Raw genomic sequence first — 16,988 nt, forward strand, 5'->3', positions numbered from 1 at the left:
GTTTGCTGCCTCAAAACACAGTACTCAGGTTAGTCAATGCACTGACGAAGGTTGAGGCTATTCATTACTAGCACAGTAGCTCTCCTCCACATTCCATCAACACAATCTGCAAAGATCATCCAAAACTTTTCTTTTTTATATGATTCCCCATGGAAACATGAGTATCAATTAGTTTCGGAAAGAAAGCCAAACTCAAAAATGGAAAACAAAAAGCCGCTACTCTCTAAGAATGTTCACACGATTTGACTCCTCGGTTTAGACAATGGCATGCAGACAACTGCGATTACAACAGGGAAGAAGAGTTTGGGTTTACAACAATATGCTTGAGCGGGTGATCCACATCGGTACCACCTGCATGCTTGACAAACTCTGCCGGTGAGTGGAAGTTGCCGTGGCATACACACATTATTCTTACTTCTTCGCCTTTTCCGTATTTGTACAGTATTCCATCGACCCTTCTGCCGTTGGGTCCATCACCTTTTGTGAAAACACAAGGCATATCCTCCATTGAGTTTGTCCCGACTTCCTTCCCTCGGGTTCTTGAGGCTTCAGGTCTCTTAGACGGGCTGTCCGTCTCGGATCCTGTCATTCTGCTTGTTTGTTCTCTTGTTCTCTTGTCAATACCTCGGGTTCCAGAAGAGCCGAGTTCCTGACTGCCGCCTTCTTGCAAGGACTGGATGCTGGCAGGGCTGAGCTCACTGCTGGATCCTGAAACATGTATATTATAGCATAAATCTCAAACAGATGTTCAGCGAAAACTCACGAAACTGCAGTCCACCACGTCTTTCCATATAAAATGAAAATCTCCTAATTAAGAGTAAGGAAGATAAATAAATTTCCATGAACTTGTAAATGTGATATGTGTATATATGCATACAGTTATTAATTCATTATACATATAACTGACATTACAATAGTACTTTTAATCAAAGGAATTAATCAAGAAGTGGCCGATGCATTTGAAAAAGTAGCAGAGGCAAGTGATTCGGTTGGCTTCTGAACTTCTAATAACCAAGTATTAGAAGGTTTTTAACCAGTAGCATAAATAGACGGCCATGAACTATTAATCCGTGTACGTAAAAACATACCAAAAATAAGTTGATTTGTCATAAATGTGCTCTTGATCCACACTAAGCATATCCTAACTACATTCTCCAGTTCAAACTGCAACAGATGAAATCATCAATTGACTAATTCATAAACCAGATTACTAGCCTGCCATTGATCAACAAGAGTGTACTGTCTAAGCTAAGCCCTTTCAACGCATGCATGCACTGCTTTCGCCAAAACTTTTCACATACTTGACTTCTTGTCTTAGGGTTAAGCTGACAAATTAGTTAAATGACAAGACGCAAACACGTAAACCGTCCCTTTCTAGAACTTCTGTATAACCCTTCAAGTTCTTCCTCTGCTAATCATCTTTCACTTCTGTGCCAGCTTCAGAATCTATTGATTCGGTGATATCTGCTGGTGAGTTTGTTTTCTTATTCCACCAGCAAGTATTGTGTTTGCTTACCAAGAATAAAATTTCTATTAGTTGGGTGGTCTCAGTGGGTGAATTTCTTTCCCTATCTCTCCAGAAAGCTTCTTTTATGTTAGCTTTCCAAGACGAATCTTTTTCAGTAGACATAACTGGTTCAATTATTCTGCAGCCGGAAATCCAGCCAACGAGGATTAAATGAATCTTAACTTCCCAGCAGAGAATGAAAAAGCACACTTAGTTCCTGGAATAAGCTGAGGGACACTTATGACAAATTGGCCAACAACTTAAGCAGTAAGAGATTACTATAGCCTGATGTACAGTACCCGAAACTAGTATCTTAAATCGGAGGCCAAAATAGTCGATGAACCAACTCATTAATTGACACTTTGCATGGCTGAGTTATTAGGGTCTGTTCGTATGCATACTAAATGTTTTACAGGAACACATTGAACTGCTAGCAAGAAAAATACATTTAGCAAAACACATCAATTAATCCGGTTGTGTTAAACTTAACATCCGTTTCATGCAATGCAACCTACCCCACAAATTGAATGCCTATGGTTCTCAAGAAACATGTTTGAAGTATCTGCTGAATAATCATAGATGGTTAGGACTTGGTGTCTAATCTCTAATTGAAATAACACCTAGAAAGCAAAAGGTGCCTTTCTGTTACTCAACTTTCAGTTGCTTTTCTCTTCCAATTCTCACCCAAGATAGATAAGAATGTGCAAGCCACACAATGAACCATCCAACTCCTGTGGAAGCCAATCCTAACTGAAATGTTTCCTTCCAACACATGCAAACTTCCATTTCATAATATGAACTACACCGCCAAAGTAGCAAATGTTACCATGCCTGTTTCATCAGTTCAACCTACAAAGTCTCTCGAGTCACCTGGTGCCCATATATTTACTAATTACAGATTACAAATCCTTGTGGAAGAAACTATATTTTTTCCTTGGAAGTTTCGTAGCTAAGGATCTTACTGCCTCTTGATTAACAGAGAGTACCCAAACGCAAGAAGACAGAAGCAAAACATGGTAACTCCAGGAGAATAATCACACAACATATATGATACGAATGGATGGCATGATCATTATAGTTGAACCAAAGAAAGCAAAAATCCTTAGCAAATATGACTGGATATAGAAACTTAAGAATTGATCCAGACAACATTTGACATTCATTTCACTTAGTCCTGCCATGAAATTCAATAGTCGAATGCACGCAATTAGATTTATCCAGGTAAGTAAATTTTTCACTGAAATACCTTGTAGAGTTTTACTCTCCAAATCCGACACACTTGAAGAACTTCCCCCTTTTGATTCCACCGAACCTTGGGACGCCGGTTGCCCAAGCCCTTGTATCCCACCACTACTTCCCACATAGCTTCCCTTTCCTTTTGCCAATGCTGCATCAATCCCACTTCGAAGAATGGCCTGACTAGCAGCAGCAGCTGCCCACGAAGACAACCCAAATTGTGACCGGAGCGATGAGCCTGCCCTCTTAGACAAAGACTTCTCCCTATCCAATCTCTCCCTCAAATTCACCTCAATTTCCTTCCTTTCCTCCAAACTCAAAGTTCCACCTGCGTTTCCACCCCCTTCTTTATCATTCCTCAAATTCCTTTGCTTCTCAGACCTTCTCCTCTTAGCCTCCATTCTTCTCAAGGTCTGCAACTCCTTCCTCTTTCTCCACTCCTCCTCCGTCTCCACAGGAAGGGAAGAGGTCCTCGCCAAGCCCGAATACACCACCGGTGCCGGTGCCACGAAATCATTATCATCCCTCACCACAGGCAAACAACTGGCTACGGAAGAAGACCTCACCAACTTCTGAGAACTCTTGTCCACACCAAATCTTCCCCCCAATGACAACCCAAGATTCAACTCAATCTCCTCATCCTCCTCCTCCTTCACTGCCTCCTCATACTCACTAGCAGTACCCATAAACCTCTGCAACAGGTCTCTTGAAAGCCTGCTGTTAGCTGAAATATCCAAAGAAAGATTCTCCATTTCTGTTGTTCTTACAATGTTCTTCTTCTTACTATCTTCACCATCCCCCATAGGACACAGAAAGAACCCAGCTCCCAGGTACACTATCCAAGCATCTACTTCAACTACATGGATATTTATATGCATATTCAAGCACCCCATGATCTGATTCAACCAAGCCCAGATGTGAAAATCTGATCTTAAACTGCATATTAACCACCAAAACTTCCAAGCTCAGATTTTATGCAAAATTCGAGCAAGAATCCAGTCCACGCAAGAAACTCAATGAAAAAAATTCTTGAAAAATAAGAGCAGGGAGCTCCAAGATTCAGACCAAAATCAATAAATCCACGGCAAAAGAACAAGAAAAGAAATCTGGGCTGTGTTACACATAGCGTAGACTTGAGCAAAAGTCAACAACGAAAGTCCCAGAAAGAAAGGGGAAGACAGACATTGGAGAGAGAGAAAGAGAGCACAGATGTGCGTGTCTGTGTGTGTCTGTGTGTGAAGATGTACTAGTACAGTAGTAGTAGTAGTAGAAGCCAAGTGATAGAAGAGGAAAAGAGAAGAAGAGAGGGGGGGGGGGGAGAGAGAGAGAGAGAGAGAGAGAGAGAGAGAGAGAGAGAGAATATGACGAAAATAACCTTGTGAGGAGGGGATTGGTAGGAAGAGAGGAAGTGTTGGGAAAGGACAAGTGGCGGAAGATAGAGAGAGAGGAGGACGACACGTGGGTCTGTCTGACTCAAATTCGCCCTTTTTGCTCCTCTCTGATGATGGACAATGCTATGCTATGCTGTGCTTCACTTCACTGAACCAACCATTTCTATCCACTCTACACCTGTCTTTCCTCACCACGATTCATCATCAGACTACACACACTAGGCTTGGAAAATGGTGTATTTAGCTCCATATATTTTATATATATACATATCAGACATCGTATCACACGTTATTCAGTGCGTAATAATATTTTTATTTAATATAATTATTCTTTTATATTAAAATTTATTATCGCCTTACAACCTCACACCCAAAAATTATTTAATAATTTTTTTAAATACATTAAATTATTAATACATATTACTCAAATTAAATTAAAAATTGACACTTTATACAATATATGTTATATTTATAAGGATGATTATATATACATTCAAAAATAAATATTATTATGTTATTTCAATTTCAATTAACAATAAGTTTAAACACAACGGGAGTAAATTTAATTTCTGAGTCCATGTAATTGTATGGAATTAATTTTTTAAGGAACTTGATCGAATAGTTAATTCAACATGAGCTGAAAAGTTAAAGGGTATTTTTGGTATTATAATAATTTTAGTGTAGTAATATTATAATAATTCTAAAGGGGACCGTTGTGATTGAAGAGAGTGGGTAAAATTGAAATAATTTTAAGGGTATTTTAGTAAAATATAATTTTTTGTATACGTGGTATCAAAACCACTCTTTTGTAACTATAAGTCCCATTCTCTTTATAATAGTACTAGCAGTTATGGCACACCAATCCCTCGTGCATATTAAAATATAAATATAATCACTTTTGTTCGAGAATCAATCGTAAAAACATCTAATCTGAATCCACATGAGATCAAAATTAATCGAATTTATTTTAACTAAGTCCAGAATTTTATTACAACTTAAACGGTTGTTTTTTTATCTATTTAAATTTGATGTATATGTTGGTAATATACGTTTATTTACAAAGTTAAAAGAGTAATTTATATATATATATATATATATATGTCATAAAATAAATACATACACCCTACCACAGTACATAACTCCCAACATCACTATAAATACTCATATCATTATTTTTTACACTAGGTAACTATTTGTTGTGCCGAAGGTAAAATTTTCATTTCATCCATTAACTCAAATTACAACCACATCAAAATTCAAAATCTGAATTTTCATTTAAAAAAGAAAAAGGGGAAAAGAAACTCATTATATTTGTAAATCTTATATAATTTTTAATTTATACTGTTAAAGGGACCATGAATTAATATAAGGGTCTTCCGAGAAATTATTATTCTATTAATTTATCAAAATTATTAATTTAGACCTGAAACTCAAGTCAGGATCGAAAAAAATTATTATTTTAGAGAAGTTTATAGAGGTTCTCCTGTAAATTTCTTGTGAACGTATCCGATACGAAAAAAATAACATGAATAGAGTAGGTGATGTAATTATTCATAATTTTAATTTATTAGGAGAAATTCATTTCACAGTGTTTCGGTTCATTTTTTGAGTGTTTTGTTGCGTTTTGTGGGGATATAGAGAGAAAAAAATAAAGATAAATAAGTATGTATTAGAGATAGTGTATATATTTGGATTTATGTTTAGAGATAATTTAAAATAAGTATTGTATGTTTGATATTAAATTTTAAGAGATAAAAAAAGTTATTGTTCATTGTCAAATCATGTCTCTTTTATATATATATATAAATATTGTATGTTTAATATTATATTTTTTAGAGACAAAGTATAATAGTATATTATTCATTGTCAAATTATATTTATTTTATATTATATTTATATATGTGTATATATATTATATATAGAAAATCAAAAATTAAAAATTCACACAAATAAAATTTAAAATAAAGTAGACAAACATTGGATGTATTTTAGCACAAAAAACCGAAACCAAACAAAGTAAGAGTGTGAGAGGGTGCATAGTAAGAGGGGTGGAGTGTGGTCCATGATAGCAGTACCCAGGTGAGAGTAAGAGAGAGAAAGCGCATTCGTAAAGAAGCGACGCGTGTCGATGTCGGAAATAAGGACACGTGCCCTGGGGAGAGAAGCAATGAATGGAGAGCCGCCACGTTGTTGAAGCCGCAAACGTTGTCTTCTTTCTACACCAACATTAATAATTCAGTCCCCCACTCCACTCACTTGTCTCTCTATGAATAGTCCAATGGACCACCAATACCATTTATCTTTTCTTTTCTCTTTTTTTGTTTTAAAAAAAAATGAGTTATCGTGCTATGCAATATTTTCGACCATTATTATAATCAGATAAATATAATATAAATTTAAAAATTAAAATTAATATATAGTTAAAAGTCGATTTAGTGATTAACATGTCTGAAAGGAGAGGATATGTGTTAGTATATTGGTCGTTAAAATATAAAGATAATTATACTTCTCTTTCCTGAGATTTTGTGTAATTACATGTAAATCTATTGTGGTCTGAAAAGTTACATATAGTGCTCATGAGGTTTGCTTCCTTCTAACAAATAGGTTCATCTGTTGGTCAATATTCATTGAATTTATTAATATTAACTGGAAAAAAAAAATGAATAAAAATCGATATTTATCGTCGATTGATTTATTACCGACTTATTACAGTTCAAATAGATCTTATGTGATTAAATTACTATTATGACGGTGGAGATATATCTCCTAACATGCATTAACGTGTGAAGATGTATAAGGGTAATTTGATCATAAATCGATTTATTTGATCCGCAATAAATCAGTAACAAGTCAGCAGATGATAAATGTGGATGTTCATCCATTTTATCGGAGTTTATATATAATTACACCAAACCTCAGAGGAGGGAAGTGTAATTATCCCTAAAAATATAATGTGAATCATTTAAAATAAATAAGTGATTATATATAAAAATATTTAAGGATACAATTAATATTCTAAAATTTAGCATCACAATATTCGTTTGATGAGAAATAAAAAGGAATATCGAAAATTCGAGTGGCTGAAGCTGAAGCAGCTACTTTCGAAGTAACAGAAAGAAAAGCAACGACTGGAGTGGGAGAGTCAGAGTTGAAAAGAGGATTCCTCACTTCTTTCTCTCATTCAAAACCGTGCATGAGACTTTCATCTCACACGGCTCCTAAGTGATAAAAGAAAGAAGAACTCATCTTCTTTCTTTTTTTATTACCTTCCTCGCGTATGTATAAGACCGAATCCATTCGATTTCTAAAAAAGATTACTAATCCTTAACTTTTCGAGGAATCCTTCATCAGTGGTTGTGAATGACTGATTTTTTCAATCTTTTCGACCTTGGTTCCGTAGGAGCAAGTCAGAAAAATTGAGAAATAGAACCATTTTAAGTTAAACAATATATTATTATTATGTTCATAAGAGTTCAAAGTTTCTATTATTCACATAAGATAATTACAAATATCAACAAAAAAAATATAAAAAAAAGTTATTTTTTTCGTTTAAAAAATAGACTAATTTGACAATTTTACAAACTTTAGAGTTTAGAGACTAAAGTAATAAAATAAAATTTATTGACCATTTTACCCTCCAAAGAGCCAAAATTTGGCAGTATTTTTGCCTGAAAATGATCAAAGGGACAAACTGAGACAGAAATTAAAATTTAAGAATACTAAAGTCGATAAATGAACTTGATAGACTAAAGTGATTTTAAACGAAAAATATAAGGGATCAAATGTAGCATTTACCCTAACAATGGCTATAAATAACTTTAGGAGCAATCTTTCCTTTGGGAATTGGAGCCTATATATATGTGTATATATATAAGGTTAATTACACTTAAAATCCATTTAAAAATAAAAAATTATATTTTTTCTCCAAAAAAGTTTTGAAATTATACTTACACCCCCTCTAAAAAATTTTCGTTTATACCCGATCCTCTTCTATTAGGATTTGGATGAAACAAATTAATGGTAACAAAAAAAAATTATATAAAATTTTTATTTTATCCCTCATTTGACCTTTTCATATATATATTTTTATACTTATAAAGAGATAAATGTGATATATATATATATGGAGTTTAATATCATTATATTTATCTCTTTATAAGTACAAAATCATTACATGAGAATGTTGAATGAACAGTAAAATTCAAATTTATGCAATTCTTTTGCTAACGTCATTTTTCATTCCAATCCTAATTAAGAAAGAGGATTAGGTGTAAATAGTGAATTTCGAAAAGGAGTATAAATATAGTTTTAAAATTTTTTTAGAAAAAATTATAATTTTATATATATATATGAAGCCTAGCTAGCAACATTTGATAGGTAGATAAGGACTTGGGTGACAATTAGGTCTACTTAATAATAATTATCTTGACATTCTATATGTTTTAGGTCTATATATATTATTACAAAGAGTATGATTTAAAAATTATGTTAATGTCTATGATTATATTTTATATTACAATTTTTTTTGTGTTTAAAGATTTTAAATATAATGAGGTATAGTATAATTTTTTAAAGTTCAAAGTTTCGACCCAGTTATCAGATTTATTCATTTATTGCCACTGAATTAAAATGCATTGTCTCTTAATAATTTGTGTACGTAATAACGAACAGTGCTTGATACTGGCATGCATTCGTCAATTGTGATTCGATCTTTTGTTGCTAGGCATTGTTTATATTAGCTGCATCCGCACTATTTTATCTTGAAAATGCGCCTTTGTCGTCAATACAAAGGGAAAAGCGGCACTGTTTCATAAATTTTTCATTTGCTGTCAATATGGGACGAGAGCTAACTATATCCACCATCACCAGCCAATTGAAGCTTTTTCAATACTACCATGAAGCTAATAAAAATCCACGATTATTTATTTATTTATTTTTTTTAAAAAAATATTAAACGACCACCTCATCCAAAAACCTAAGTGGTAAGAGAGCATAATAATTTAATATTTATATTTCAACCAAAAATAAATAAATAAGATCACCACTTAATTAGTGCTACTTAAGTTCTTGATCATTAAGGTTTCATAGTAAGAAAACACTTAAAATATGATTTGATGTGAAATGATAATCAAATGTTAGGGGTTTGGTCCTTGGATTGGACACGTAGTAATGTCATCAAAATGGGTCTTTTCCTACCTTTTTTAACAGCTCGATAAAATTTATCATAATTACAAATACTTTTTCGTTATTCGAAATATTATAAATACCCATATAAAATTAATGATTGTATAGCAAGTACCCTCTAAAATAAAATATCACGATGAAGTATTCATCAGACAATCATTATTTTTAAATATTATTTTTTAAATAATAAAATAATATTTATAATTATAACAAATTTTAAGTACATCTTTAAAATTTATTAAAAACAAAATGGGGGCCAAGAATTGTGTTGGCCTACACAATTGAAAAAGGTAGAAGAAGGTTATCATTTTGATTCTTTTATGTTGTAATAATTTATGGTGTAGCTGTCACAATGCAGCTGGTAAGGTAACATAAATTGGGTCCTACCCTTTCAATCATTACTTCATCCAAATTTTTGTAATAATTAACCTTCTCTCCTATTAAAAAAGCTAAATTTATTTTATTGTTATTTAAAAAAAATTAAAATATTCTCTTAAAATTAACGATCGTCTAATAAATACCCATTTGCAACAGCCCATTACAGAGGTGATCTTATTTGTTAAACGACTGTTGATTTTTGTTGGTATTTATAACTTTTCAAATAATGATGGACTATTTATAATAATGACAAATCTCAGAAAAGCTCGTTGTGATTTACCCTATTAAAAAATTTCATCCCCTGCAAATAAAATTCAATCTCAACTAAAAAATTCTAATATTTATGAATCGTAATAAATTATTTACGTCATTTCTTGCTCCTTCTTGAACACTCACAAGGTATGAAAGGAACAATCAGCTCAGTGATCGTTATTACCTAACTACATAAATTTTCTATTGCAGTAAAATATTCAATTTGATTATTTATATAATTTGATCCAAAAAAAAATATTTTCTATTACTCACTTAGGAGATAAATAAAATAATAAAGAGATATTACTTCTTATATTAGTCTAGATTCTGCCCCTGCTATGCTTTATATATATATATATATTAATAATTATACATAATCGTTGTTGATAGATATTGATGCTTCTTAACTTACTTGAATATTATAAAATTTATCAGGGTACTATGTACCTAATATTTCTCGATCATATTTAGAAATTAATTTTTAACCCATAAAAAAAACACGTCTATATTCTCCGTACGTTTGATATTTTCTCAAATTACACGTATGTATTGTTTTTTTAAGATAAAATATATATATATATATATATTAAAAAAAGTAGTTCTTTGTATTGAGTATATGAAAAAAAAAAAAAAAAAGTAGATGAAAAGTGAGGTATTTTAGTTAGGTACCCTTTTCAATAAATAATTTGAAAACGGGCACTTTTTGTGATGATTTTTTTTAATTATTTTTTATTTTTTAAAAAAGGGTAGTTGTTGTTGTTGTTGGGATGGGAAAGAGGGGACACGTCACTGACAAAGACAACAAAGGATTCTCCAAGAATAGAGCCACGTGTAGAAAAAGGGCATACGAAATTACGGAAAGGGACAGGTGTGGGGCCCACGATGGAGGACGACGTGGCCAATTAGGGTTTGGTGGCTACCAAGAAAAGAAATTGCCCCTAATGGAAATGGGAAATTCAGAAATGCTTTTTCCATGATTTGGTAAAAAGTGGAATGAATGTCCCACTTTTCTTTTTACCTGTCACATTATTTTTATGTGTGTATATAATAAATAATTTTTAATATTTTATAAATAAAAATAATATATATATATTATTATTTTATATTAAAAAAGAAAATTAATTTATTAGTTATGCTTGAATATAATAAATAATATTATATATTTTACAATATATTATGAATAAAAATATATATATAAACCGACACATCATGTTTTAAAAAATAAAAATAAAAGAAAGTAAAATAGCAACAAAGAAAAACAAAAATAAAATTTAGGGTATTATCGGTATAACAATAAGCATTTTGGAAATGAACTTTCTACAAAATTAAATTACCATTTTAAAACACTATAAATATTCCCAAATGGGCCTAACCACTCTCGGCCCATTGGGTGAGGTTCAGCCCAAATGCACAGAAACAGAGACAAGGTATGCAAGTAGAAGTGAACTAAGAACCATTTTAAGCCAAATATCATTTCAAAATGCTGTAGTTCAATCACTGTGTTGCATCACATAAATATATATTTCTCTGTAGGCATATGGGATTTTATGCAGCTCGATACTAGCGATCCCGACTGGCCTCCCTCGACCACTGATCGGAGGGCCACCTGTTGTGTCGACGACCCCTAGTTTGGCCCTTGTTGTGATCAGCCCGGTTTTCGTTCTGAAACCTACTGTTGTCCCTGGCTTGATTTTCCCGTCCCCTGAAATTGCTGTTCCGGGATCCAGCTCTTGTTGGGGACCGGCCTCCACCGTTGTTGCCTGCAGAGCCGGTTTGAAAATAACTATGTTTAACCAAATTGCTTGAGAAGTAGTTATTTATGTCGATGCGATTACAGAATTACACCATTATGCAGGCATTAAACGATTAGCTCACAACATCCACTTACCTCGATTGGAATATGATCTCTTGTAAGTGATATAGGCTTCTTTATCACCAAACTTAACATGGTGAACCTGGAAATAATTAAATTCTGTCACTGAAGTTGAAGAATCTCGAAACTGATCTAAGAAGACGGGATATTAGGGACTGCGAAAACATACATGATCCGAAAGAAAAGCTGAAAAAGTAATTACAAGTAGGGAAACAGAAAGAAACTATGAACAGTTTGTACAATAACTTTGCATAAATATCATGGGCTTAGCTCGTTCAATAGTGAGATTAAGTACCTCTACTGCACGACGAGCAGAATCTGCAGATTCAAACTCTACAAACCCACAACAGAAACCATCCTGGCAAAAGATGCTGAATCAAGTCAAGGAAACAAGACGCGAGAAAATGAAACATGAGATACTTTGAATCTGATACAAAGCAGACCTCATGTCTTCTAATCTGGATTGTATCTGCATTTCTTCTAACCGGCCCAAATTGTTTAAGGACGTCCACGATTCCTTGTTTAGTTATGTCATAAGGCAATCTTCCTATATATATTCCTCTAGCTGCTATAATGTGAAAGAAATTAGTCAGTCCAAAGGGTATAAATCATAGCTGTGTGCAAGTTCGATTAGGGACGGAGAATAACCTTCTGAGTAGGCACTATTATTAGGTGAGCCATTGCCAGGCGGAGCTGGATTAGGTGAGACTTTGTTTGAGGGAGCTAATGCTTTGGGGACGGCACTGGTGGGAGTTGCTGCTTTTGGTGCACGGTCAACGAGCGGAGGTGATGCTTTGGTTGTTGGAGAAGCGACTTGTTTATTAACATTTGAAGCAACTCTTGCAGTTCTTGTTGAAATCGCAGGCGTCTCTTTTGCCACCTTTACAGACACCAGAAAGTTTACTAAACATGTGGATTCATAGAATAATAAGAACAGGGATCTTGATGATAACATTGTACAACACACCATCGAAGCATAGGTGATTTTCTGGGTAGAATTTGAAGCTGGTGCAGCAACTGAAAGCACTTTTTCACTTAAAGCCGGCGCAATTACTGAAGGCACTTTTTCATCTGAAGCCGGTGCAACAACTGAAGGCACTTTTTCATTTGAAGCTGGTGCAACAATTGAAGGCGCTTTTTCAGCTGAAGCAACAGAAGATGTAGAAACAGCAACTTTTGCAAATGTTTCCTTGGCAACAGGAGGATCAAATGATTCCTTGACCTGTCCATTTTCTACCGCCTTGGTACATATGGATGTAGGGCTATCAGAGACAGCAGAATGAACTGGAAAGGGCAAGGAAAAGTTATGCAGCAAAATGCATAACACAGACAAATTAAATGACTTGCAGTAATCACTAACCGAAGAGTACTATACTAATGAAGGTGGAAGATTCTACCAGAACTCTGCATAGACGGAGCATGTTGATCATTTATCCCATCATAATCTGCAGGAGCATTGGCTGTTGACAAGAATACATCAGAAACTCGAAGAATATCATTCAAGACAAAGAAACCTTTTTCTTGTTTGGCCAAAAAGAAGGTCTGACTAAAATCCATTTTCACGTTATCCTTTCGAGTCAAAGAACCAGTTACTGCAACTATGACGCCTCCCTCCACAGACTCTTGGGCATCTGTAGTTTTGATCTCCGCAGAACAATACTTGTAATCAGAGGACATGATCTTGTCATTAATTCCCTGCACCAAATTATTAAGGCAAATATTTAGGTCGAGTGATCTAATAATTACAAGAAACAAAAGTTTAGTAATGTCGTATGCCTTTCAGTACCAAAGGTCACAATTCATTTAAATATATCTGAGTCAACTGAAAATAAAAGTTGGTGATGCATTTCCAAGAATGTGTGCTTATTATTGATCTTTTGCAGAAGAACAAAATAAATAGAGCTAATTACACAACCAAAAATGATTAAGGAGATGTATCCATTGATCGTGGCAGGACGTCCAGAGATACGTACAGATAAGGTTGTCACAGGTTTCAGAACACCATCAGATCCTGGCCAGCCTAGTAGGCTGGACTCCTGATAAAATTTGTGGACATTCTCTGGACATTTATTGAGGATCGCATAATATTGCTTCACAAAAGCATTCGCAACAACCTGAGGAAGCATCTTAACTGCCATATCTGTTAGAAAAATACAACTGGACACGTTATTATAAGAAAAGATGCTCAGTTACGAGTAATTAGTTTTATATTAAAAAAGTAATATGCCATCTGTCATGAGGATAATCCTCGAACGACAGAGATAAGAGATTAAATGTGTAACGAAACTGTAATATGAGCGCGTGAAGACACGAGCATGCAAACATGTGTGTGTGTGTATATATATATTTAGAAACACAACCGAAAATGATCAGGACAGGAAACTCATAACTAATCACCAAACAGTCCTTTTCCTGATTCTAACGAGAACCCCACAAAATTCAAGTAGAATTTGGAATTTAAAAGCAACAAAAGACCAAGTTTCACGTGCATTAAAAGTTAACTTACGGTTGGAACAAAAATCATAACCAAGATAACGAAATTTTGTAAGCTGGAAAGTGAAACAAGACAGAATACAATAAACCAACCTAACAGTGAGTCTTCCATGGAACTCATACAATTGGGAGGAAGATATTCTCATGGAAACCAATATTAAAAAGTTGTGAAGAACTTCATCCAGAACAAAAAAAGATCGTAGAAAATATACATACATATAAACAAACAGATAGACAATGGCCATACAAAAGATTGATCAATAGCTGGTAGAAAACAGCATCATCCAATATCTTCAAAGGGAGGTTATTCATGCTTTATGAATCGGGTTATTAGGCATATCCAACACCTTCACTGAAAAGTTCAGGCACGTAGCAAATTCATGTTACTAAGCAACTAGTCAAATGCGAAGTATTTAAAGTGAACTCCTTCTTGGGCATAACAGAAGAGACACCAACTCGTTGGACATTTGACACTTTGAATTTCAAACCCTTCACTATTCTAAATCAAACAAAAGAAAAAACCCAAAACAGATCACGAAACCGGGTATTGAATCAATCAACAACTGATAAAAAATTAGTAATCCAAAGGGCTATCAATTTTCTGAAGTGTACACATTGATGAACCCAATAAACATGATGACCTGGAAAAATTTTACCGCCACAACACCACTGTGATTTAATTTAAGAAATGAGCCAAAATTGGTTGATAACCAAGTCAAACAAGTTCAAAGAGATATAAAGTAAGACACCGATTTCAACCCACAAAACATGCATCAAGAGAAGATAAAATCTAATGAACATGAACATTTGATCCAGAAAACACATTGACTCACCCAATATTTTCTCCCAAGAAATCAAGTATATCCCAACAAAAAATCTCAATCTTCAAGCAACCAGAATTCAGTTCAATCCAGAAACACAAACGAAACACCACAACAACGTGAAAATCCATGCAAGTAAACGAAAACCCAAAAACCAGCAAATGTACAAGAAAATAAACTTCAAATCAAGTGTTCATCCACATTCCACAAAAATGGAGACATACATATGCACTAAAGACAGCCAAGAAGAACACGGGTTTTAACTCTGAGAAGTCGAGAACCAGAGAGGGAAACAAACCAAGGTCTGAGAACTGAAATAACCCAAGATTCGGCGAACCCTTTTCAGAGCGCAAAGGAAGAAACTTTTCGGACAAGAATGAAAAGCAGGAGAAGATGAGAAAAAGGGTGCGCGATTCTTAGGAGAGTGAGTAATAAATGCACCAAATTCAAAGGGTTTTAAGGAGAGAGAAAGAATCCAAAGGCGGTTCCAGGCCATCATCTCTGACTCCCAAGTCCAATATCACCACACCGGAAAGGAATTGGTTTCCTTTCCAGTGTAAAGCACCGTTTGGAGGGAACTTCTGTGGGTTTAAGGCCGCGTTTGGGTGATTCGCTGGCGCTGGGACCCCCCTGCAGATTTGGTCTGGGCCCCACTTTTCTGAGATTTCTATGTTCTTTTGTAATAATAATAATAATAATAATAATGAATTTATATATACGTGGAAATTATATATGATAAATAATTGGACTCAACTACTCTTCTTTTTCTTTTTTTTTTTTAAATGTATTTGTTACTGTAATAATGTGATTGGATTTTAAAAGGGATTTTCCATGCTTGACCATATCCTCAAAATCAATATCCACATTGCTTGTAAATGTTATTTTGGTTTAGATTTTTATGGATTTCTTGATTTGGATTATTATTTTCCTAAAATATAGTCTTGTGTTTGGAAATGGGTTCAATTTCAAGAATTCTTTTAAAATTTTTAAATTAATATTTATATATATTCATTCAAAATTATTTATTTTTGCATTGATTTTTTTTTTACTGTTTTATTATACGCATAACATATGGTATTTAATTTCTTATATTCTTATTCTGATCCGATTATTTTTGGGCTGAAAACTCTCACAGTTGTCCTGATAATCATTCTGATTCTTGTCGTACTGTAATTCAGTTAGTAAAATCAGGTCAATGGCCTATTTGAAAATTTTGATGCCGCTCATGTGAATTTGTATCCACACGAGCTATGAATCGTTACACAGTCGCATGATGGTAATATCATCGGTAATCTATCAACTTATAACTGATGTATATACAAATTTACATTGATGAAATCACAATTTCCTAATCCCTAATTAAATTTTAGGACACCTAAAGAAAAATTCAAATTTCAACTTCCCCCAAACTCAAAAGTTGTGCATCAATGCAAGTAACAATAGTTGTCCACATTAATGATGGGGGGAGCCTATTTTTGTCATTTCCTTTCATTGTCCCATAAAAAGGGTTGGTAGGTGAAACATCTTAAATGCATGTATTGAAGTTTAGTTGTTTGCCTATGAAAATTATTGATCGGGCCGAGATTTTATGAATAAGTTTGAAATTATATTTTTACATTAGATTTAATATAGAGGTATTTATCTTATTTTATATGAGTTATTATAATCTGATACTATTTTAGCTCTATTTATATATCGACTGAATCATGTAATTTATTACTGTTCTTAGTCGTATTGATGTATCGGTTGAATCGACATATTATTAACAAAAAACTGTTCATTGGCGCATGTGGTACATTCAGATGTGTGTATATAAATAATTAAATTAGTTGTTTAAGTAAATTGTTTTGATT

General features: G+C 33.7%; 2 protein-coding genes across 4 annotated transcripts; both read right to left on the reverse strand.

The window, feature by feature from the left end:
* Nucleotides 1-113: 113 nt before the first annotated feature.
* On the reverse strand, nucleotides 114-4,076 carry LOC105179819 (ninja-family protein AFP3). Its single transcript, XM_011103461.3, has 2 exons — nucleotides 2,754-4,076; nucleotides 114-708 (listed from the first exon to the last, which is right to left on the reverse strand). Exons 1-2 carry the CDS (start codon nucleotides 3,634-3,636, stop codon nucleotides 284-286), a joined length of 1,308 nt encoding a protein of 435 aa, XP_011101763.1. The 5' UTR covers nucleotides 3,637-4,076; the 3' UTR covers nucleotides 114-283.
* A 7,314-nt stretch (nucleotides 4,077-11,390) lies between these two features.
* On the reverse strand, nucleotides 11,391-15,709 carry LOC105179818 (nuclear transport factor 2). Of its 3 annotated transcripts, none has more exons than XM_088879403.1 (9): nucleotides 15,434-15,709; nucleotides 13,795-13,961; nucleotides 13,219-13,516; nucleotides 12,789-13,105; nucleotides 12,470-12,701; nucleotides 12,265-12,386; nucleotides 12,117-12,179; nucleotides 11,837-11,903; nucleotides 11,391-11,708 (listed from the first exon to the last, which is right to left on the reverse strand). In XM_088879403.1, the coding sequence occupies exons 2-9, from the start codon at nucleotides 13,957-13,959 to the stop codon at nucleotides 11,509-11,511; spliced, it is 1,464 nt and encodes a 487-aa protein (XP_088735529.1). In that variant the 5' UTR covers nucleotides 13,960-13,961; nucleotides 15,434-15,709; the 3' UTR covers nucleotides 11,391-11,508. The 3 variants fall into 3 exon arrangements, with proteins under 3 accessions (XP_088735529.1, XP_011101762.1, XP_088735528.1); XM_011103460.3 differs by having other exon boundaries at nucleotides 12,265-12,389; XM_088879402.1 differs by having other exon boundaries at nucleotides 12,265-12,389; nucleotides 15,360-15,709.
* Nucleotides 15,710-16,988: the final 1,279 nt, after the last annotated feature.

Source organism: Sesamum indicum, linkage group LG4 (assembly GCF_026168435.1).
Source record: "Sesamum indicum cultivar Baizhima isolate 11 linkage group LG4, ASM2616843v1, whole genome shotgun sequence".
NCBI lineage: Eukaryota > Viridiplantae > Streptophyta > Magnoliopsida > Lamiales > Pedaliaceae > Sesamum > Sesamum indicum.